We start from the raw sequence: 8,806 nt of genomic DNA, 5'->3' as shown, positions 1-8,806 counted from the left end.
GTAAATATAAATTTGCCTAAGAAAAATTTACATATTGCTATAAAAATATGAGCTGCATCAGTTTAAATAAATAATAATAAAAAATAGCAATAAATAAAATTATATTGGTGAATATACAACTGTTTAAAATAAATAGGCATTTTTTTTTTAATTTCTACAATTTACTTTATATAGTGTTTTGAAAGAATATGATGCATTAAAAGAAAAATGAATTAGACATTTTATAAAATTATGAAATATTTATATTTAAGTAAAAATTTTTTGCTTACATTTTTTTTCTTTTTCCTTTTATATTTTACTAATATTGTTTTTTTTTTTTTTTAAAAAAAAAAAAAGAAAATGATTTAGAAAGAAAAAAACAAATAAAAAACTATATATTTAGAAAAATAACAATGAAAATAAAAACTTTATAATATAAAATTAATAAATAATCAAAAGCATTCAACCGCTGTAATTTATTATATTTGAAATACAATATAGCATCATACTTTTTAATTATAAGTTAGAGAAGACTAAGTTTATTTTGGATTGTAAAATTTAAGATTGCATTACTAATATTTGTATACATGTATTTTCGTTGTATAAAATGAAAAAATATCAGAAAAGAAATATAATTTATAAATTTATTTTATTTTTTTTTTTTTATATTTTTTTCATTTTATTTCATTTTTTATATGTAATATTGAAAAGTTGATAAAATGGAAAATATAACTTAAAAAAAAAACATCAAAGTCTTATATACTTTTAAATATGCATCCTTTGCTTTTGTTATTTTTTATATTATTTTTCTTTTTATCTTTTTGGTTTTCGTGATTATTCTATATATGCATTTTGTTTTATATTATTAAATACTTTTAAAATTATTTAATATAGAATATAAAAAAAGAAATTTAAATGATCTGAAATAAATTTCCAACAATTTAAAAAAATGAAATAAAAAAAAATACTTTTTAAATAATTGAAAAAAAAATTATATAACTTTTAAAAATATAATTTTTAAATATTTGATGAAAAATAAAAACATTAATAAAATAAAATTTTATTCAGGTACATATAAAATAATATAATAATTAAAATTAAAATTTATTTTTCTAACTTTTCCCAAAATATTCATGTTATGAAAAGTAAAAATTTTGAAATTATATATAAATAAAAAAAAAAAAATAAATAAAATAAAATAAAATAAAATAAATCAGCATAAAAAGTAAAAAATAATAATGAAAATGAAAGTGAAAATTAGTAAAAAAATAAATAAAATTTTCAAAACGATTAAATATATATAATTAAATATATAATTTAAATGAAATGCTTCAATTAAAAAATAAAAAAAAAATTATGTTTTTAAATTTTGTTAAAAACATCTGTTATATATTTAATAAAAATATATTTGAAAAAATTATATATAATTCAAATTTAAATAATTTGAATATTAGTGTACATAACATAAATAGGAATATTAAATAATTTCTTGAAGCATATAGTATTGTAACAAATGTAATGAAAATATCTATATTAATAAATAAATTAGAATTTAAGTAAATAGAAAATAGTTCATGTATATTCTTTATATTTTTTAATGATGAAAATAGAAAAAAAGTAATATATATATATTTATATAAAAGTATATTAAATATTGATGCTATTAAAAATAAAAATTTTGCTAGTATTAGTTTCAGCAAATATAATTAAGGTTAACATATAAACAGTATAGATGAAAATATATATATATATATAAGCATATGAATTATAAAGAGAAAAAAAAAAATGAATATAGAGAAATGTAATAACTATATGAAAACTTCTATTTTTAAAAAGCAAAAGTTGAATGATGAAGAAAATTATGAAGATTCTTACGTAGAAAACAATATTTTTCTTGATAAAAATAATAATCAAGTACAAGAAAATAACAAAGTAAAAAAAAACTTAAATATAAATAATGAAAATGTAAATGATGAAATAAAAATCGAAATAAAATCAAAAAACGATAAAAATTGTGATAATTCAAATTATATTTATAATAAATCTTATTTATATGAAAACCATGAAAATTCAAATAAAAATTTTAATAAAAATATTTCTGAAAATGGATTCTCAAATGAATTGAGAGAGTCAAATAAAAATGTAAAAGAATATACTGATGTAAGTGATACTTACAAAGTATTAATAAATATTTGTCTAAAAGAAATTAGGAAAAATAGTAGTCTCAAGATAACTAATGATGTATACAAAGTATTAAAAAAAAATAATTTGCTTATCGAAGATGATGATAAAATGGATAATTATTTAGATGAAAATAGTAATTATACAAATATTTTATCAAATAATATATTAAAAGATAATGACTATTATAATGAAATACATGAAAATATGCAAAAAGAAAATGTAAATAACAGTAAAACAAAAAATGTAAACAATAAAAGGAGAAGCAGTGCTATTACAGGGAGTAATAAAAGCATAGCATTATCAACTGAATATGGAGATAAACTATTTTTCTTTAATGAAGATAGTTATAAAAATTATGTTAACAACAACAACAATAATACTAGTAATAATAATAATAATAATAATACTAATAATAATAATAATAGTATTATTATTAATAATGGTAATAATATTAATAATAATGATAATATTAATAATAATGATAATATTAATAATAATGATAATATTAATAATAATGATAATATTAATAATAGTAATAATAATGATAATATTAATAATAGTAATAATGATGATAATATTAATAATAGTAATAATGATGATAATATTAATAATAATGATAATATTAATAATAATGATAATATTAATAATGATGATAATATTAATAATAGTAATAATGATTGCATTAATAATGATGATAATATTAATAATAATGATAATATTAATAATAGTAATAATAATGACAATATTAATAATAGTAATAATGATTGCATTAATAATGATGATAATATTAATAATAGTAATAATAATGATAATAGTAATAATAATGATAATATTAATAATAGTAATAATAATGATAATATTAATAATAGTAATAATAATGATAATATTAATAATAGTAATAATAATGATAATATTAATAATAGTAATAATGATTATATTAATAATGATGATAATATTAATAATAGTAATCATGGTTATAATGACAATAATATTGTTTTTAATGATATTAGCAGTCGTAATAAAAAAAACATGAATATCAATTCAAAAACATGTTCGTCATCTGAAGATAGAATAATAAATAGTATTTTAAAAAATACAAAATTAAAAATGAGAAGTGATAAAAATTATATGACAGATGAAAAAATAGCTTTGTGCAAAAAAAATAAAATAGAATCAGATATGTTTAATATTTTCAAAAATGTTATAAATATATTAACATGTAAATATCCTCAACATAATATAAAAGAACTTTTTTTTAATAGTCAAAATAAATTAAAAGATGAATATGAAAATAACAAAAAGAATTCTATAAAATTAACAAGTTATGAATGTAATCGATATAATAATTTGTATAACAAAGTAAAATATAAATTATTTTATGCACATAATGACATAAGAAAAAGGAATAGTATTAATGCGAAATCTATGTATGAAGAATTTAATTACTGTTTAAAAAATATTAAAAGAAACATAACTATATTATCTCATTTTCTTCCTCACAAAAAAGATTATAATTTTATTACAAAAATTAAATTTGATGAAAATTGTGAGAATGTTATAACGACTGGAAAAGATGGTTTTATAAAAATTTTTCATGTACTAACAGGAAACTTAGTAATATCTATAAGAGCACATAATTATTCTATTACTGATTTTGATATACATAAGTCGAATAAATATATTATTTCTTGTGATGAAAAAGGAATAGTTAAATTTTGGCTACTTGACAAATATAAATTTAAGATTCTTTTTACATATAGAAGAACATTTTTTATGAAAAATGTAAAATTCTTTTACAGTGAAACGAAAAAATCTAATAGCCATTATAAAACATATGCATTATGTTCAACTAATTCATATTTTTTTATAATTAAATTTGATGATTTAAATAATGATATTCAATTAATAAAATCATTAAATATGTATATAAATAATATTAAATTTTTTCCTTATCTACAATTTTCATATTCTTTAAATTACAATATTGCTCCATATGTATACAATAATTTAATTATATCAAAAAAGCCTATTGAAGAATTAAAAAATAGCTACTTAATTTTTATAAATACACAAAACAGTTCTATAGATAAATTTAGTGATATGGATTATATCAATGGAAATTATAAAAATAGAAAAAAGAAACTTATGTTTTTACTTTTGACAACAAAAAAAATTTATGATGAAGACGAGGGAAATTTAATAATATCACCTAATAATGTTTTAATTACAAAATATGTTAATAAAATTAATGATGAATTGTATAATTTAAATGGAGATGATGTTATAGAAGTATTATATAAAGGGGAGAAAAAAAAAAAAGTAAATGAAGAAGATAATTCTTATAGAAAAATGTTTCAATTTTTTGAAATTAATATACTACAAAATGTCAAAAACAATATTGGTTTTGTTATGTTTAGAAAATTTGAAGATTTTAACGAAGAAGTTTTTTTATTCACATTTTCAAATAATTCAGCTGATTTTGTAACTGTTCATACAAATGGATCCATTTATCTGTGGAATTTTCAAAATTATTTGAATGATTTAAATAAGAAAAAAAAAGGAAATAAAATTTTTATTTGTTGTTTTTATACATCCTTATATATAGAATTTCTATTGGAATCATCAGTTATTAATGAAAATAGTAAAGCAAAAAATAAAAACGAAATTGTTTTAAACGAAATAAATAAGGAAAATGAAAATAATTTATTTATTATATCATCAACTTCGTGTTCATCTTACTGTTACTCCTCAAGTGAGCAGGAAGATTCATCAAAAGTAGATAATCAAAAACAAAGGAAAAAAAAAAAAAGTAAAGGGAATTATCAGGATAATTGTGTAAATAAAAGTTATAATTTAAGTTATCAAAACATTTTAAAAAATAATTGCAATAAATGTGAACAGCAAAAAAGGTGCATTCATTGTATATATAATGAAAAATCAAACAATAAATCAAAGTTAAGAGCAAAAAAATTACACTACAAAATAAGTAACATAGCTTTTAATAATACCGATGAATATTTAATAATTGCCGATGGAATAACAAATAAATCTAATGCATCGAAAGAAAACATTAATGCTGTTACAATGAAAACGAATTTATCTATATTTAACACAAAAACATTTGAAGAAATAAAATATTTTGATTTGAAAAAATGTGACAGCTATGTTAGTTTCATTGAACCCAATCCTTTTTATAGTGATGTTATCCTTTTTGCTTGCTTTAGAAAATATATTTATTTATTAAATGTGCAAAAGAAAAAAATTATTAAAAAATTTTCTTATGATAGTGAACTAAAAAATATAAGTGCTGAATGGAATAAGAATGGTTATATCTTTATTGTTGCTCATAATTATGGATATTTTTCCATTTTTACTATGAATAGAAATTGTTGTTATAAGTTTACTTTAACAGAACAGATTACTTCATCTCAAATTTGTTATTTGAATGAATCAAACACCAATGAAAATACCGAAAATTATGATAATTTAAGTGTTATGCCAGATGTCTATATATATGATTCCTATGCAGCATATAATGAAAGTGGTAGAAATATTACTAATAATAATGCTAATAATAGGAATAGTATTAATAATAATATTAATAATAATTCTAATAATAATAATAATAATAATAGCAATAACGATATTAATAATTTAAGTAATAATCCTAATAATAATAAATCTAATGATAACAGTAAAAAAAGTAAAAATAAAAAAATTAGTAATAAAAATAACGTAAATATTGATGAAGGCTCTGATTTCACAAGTTCAGCAAAGACAATCTACACATTATATACTGATAGCAATTCAAAATTTTCAAATAAAGAAAAAAATTTAAGAAAAAAAAAAAATAATAGGAATAAAAATAATAAAAATGACGACGTAAAAATATTAGATAACAATGAGTTTTCAGAAAAAAATAAAAATTTTACTGAAGATAAACAAGTTATAAATATAGAAAATATAAATAATGAAGTTATAAGTGTAGAAGATGTGCACAACGAAAATATTAAAAAAAATTTAAATGCAAGAAAGGAAGTTATAAATATTGATAATGTAATAGATAACAAATATTCTAAATTTTCCAATAATAATAATAAAGAAGTTTTAAATTTGAGTGATAATAAAAATTTTATACAAATTAATGACAGTGTAATTCAATATAATAAATCAAATGAATTTGTATTAGATGAAGATAGCTCATCAGAAAACAATAGAAGTTCAAAAAATCAAACAATAAACAAGTTGAAGCAATATTTTAATTCAGATAATGATGGTGTAAAACCTTATTTTTTAAAAAAAGAGCAAGTTCTTAGTGATATTGATTCTGATTTTGACAAAAATAGTTCTATTAGTTTTTTTAGTGATGATTCTAAATATGATTATTACACTGATTGCTTAATTCAGTCTTCAAATAATAGTCTTGATGGAAAAAGTAATGAGAATAAAAGATTTTATGACAGTGATTGGTGTGACAGTGACTATAATTATGTCAATAATGACATGTATGGTAATTTCATAGATAATGAATATACAGAAAATAATAGTAAAAATTATCATTTTAGTTATTTTAATAGATTTAAAAAACAAAAAACGAATCATCATATATACTTGAATGATTCAAAAAATGAAAACTTTATAAAGAAAAGAAGTGGTAATAAGACGGATAGAGAAATGTGGTTTAAGAAATTATCAAAAAACACTGATTATAATGATATATCTTATAAGAAAAAAAAAGTAAGAAAGGAAGAAAGTAAATCAATTTTAAATAATTTTAATAACACAAATATATTTGTAGATAAGAAATTTAAAATTTATGAACAAGAGTTACAATCATTACTTCCTCGATTTTCTAGCTTTAATTCTTGTAACAATTATTTTGAATTTTTAAAAAAAAATAAAATTAATTCATTATGTGTGTATTTAAGTTACATGAATTATTTAAAAAGAAAATTGAAAAATAACCAAATAAATTATAAAAACCTACTTTTATATGATATATTATACAAAATTATACAAAGTCATATAAAGATTACGTCAATTAATAATAATATACAGAGTACAAATGCTCACAAAACTACTGAAATAAAGGGTAATTTAAGTTCTACTCACGTTTCAGATAACATTATTTTTAGTAAAAATATTAATCATGAAAGTAATAATTTCAATAAATTAAATGATAAAATACCAAATAATCATAATGTGGCTATGAATAAAAGCAGTAGTAATTATAATAATGACTTCTATAATAATACAAACGCTTTTGTAAATAATTTCTCTAATTCAGAATCAGTTAAAACTAATATAGATAACAAAAATGAATTTATAAACAAAATTAATAAGTATTTAGAAATATTTAAAAATAATAAGACCGAAAAAAGCAAGAAAAGCTATATGAATGTCATAAAAATAAAGAAAATTTATAATAAAATTGGGGATATAAATGAAAGTGTAATTTTTAATAGTTACAATAATAATAAAAAAGATAAAGAGGAATTAGACAATTCTATTTTTTATAGATTTTTAAAAAGATTACCATGCAAGGAAGAAGAGGATATAGATAATTATATTTATTATAATAGAAAAAGTAGCTATAACACAAAGTTAAAAGATTTTTTTCGAAGTTATTTAAATCATTATGAAAAGGTAGATAAAAATAAAAAAGAGTTTGATTATAAATTATTTGTATATGCAAATAATAATAAGATGGCATATATGAATTCTCATATAATGAACTTGCTACATACTTTACAAGAAAAATATTTAAAAAATTTAATAATAAGAGAAAATTACAATTTATTAAACAATTATCCATTGAAAGGTAGAAACTGCATAATAAAAAATATTGATCATATTATGACTTGTGCATTTTATAATTCTTATTCAGTCTACGTTAGGTCTCCTTTGGATAATTATGATTTAGTAAATACAAGAACTTTCAATAATTCTTTTTTTTCTAGTTATGCAAGATATAATGATATTTTTTCTATGTTTAGAAATAATTTATACAATAATAATATTAACAATTCTTTAAATTACGAGAACATTGCTAGTTCAGAAAGAAATACAGAAATAGCTATTATAAGTGAAGCTTCTTCTATGTTTACAAGTGATCAGTCAGCTGAGTATTTTACTGATGAAGATGAAGAAGATGATGAAGAAGACGATGAGGAAGATGATGATGATTATTATAATGAAGATTACACATACAGTAATGTTTCAACCTCTTATAGACGAAATAGAAGAAATAGAAGCAGGAATAAACGCAGAAATGATAAGAATAAATCAAATAGGAGAAATAATCAATCAAAAAGAACTTCAAGAAGAAGTAGAAAGAAAAACGAAAAAAAAAAAAATAATAGTGAAAATGTAGCTAATACATATATAAGAAAAAGTGATAGACTGAGAAACAAAGAACTCAATAGCAAAAAAGATAATAATAACAATAGATATTTTAGGAATTCTTCTAATAACTCTAGAAATCCTTATAATACTAGATCAGCAAATATAAATAAAGATCAGGTTTAATTTTTTTTTTTTTTTTTTCTTTTTGTTTTCATATATTATTATATATGAAACTATTATTACATTATTTATCCTATGAATTATAGAGATAAAATGAATGTTCTCTCTATTTTCTATG

At 18.1% G+C, this 8,806-nt stretch overlaps 1 protein-coding gene across 1 annotated transcript; it reads left to right on the top strand.

Annotated features, from left to right (window-relative positions):
- Positions 1-1,764: 1,764 nt before the first annotated feature.
- Positions 1,765-8,691, top strand: PRELSG_0816300 (conserved Plasmodium protein, unknown function; the record flags this gene model as incomplete). The annotated part of the gene is made up of 1 exon (XM_028676232.1): positions 1,765-8,691. The coding sequence occupies one exon, from the start codon at positions 1,765-1,767 to the stop codon at positions 8,689-8,691; it is 6,927 nt and encodes a 2,308-aa protein (XP_028532742.1).
- Between the last annotated feature and the right edge of the window lie 115 nt (positions 8,692-8,806).

The sequence above is a fragment of the Plasmodium relictum genome, assembly GCF_900005765.1.
Source record: "Plasmodium relictum strain SGS1 genome assembly, chromosome: 8".
NCBI classification, from domain to species: domain Eukaryota; phylum Apicomplexa; class Aconoidasida; order Haemosporida; family Plasmodiidae; genus Plasmodium; species Plasmodium relictum.
This window is presented reverse-complemented; position numbering and strand designations above follow the sequence as displayed.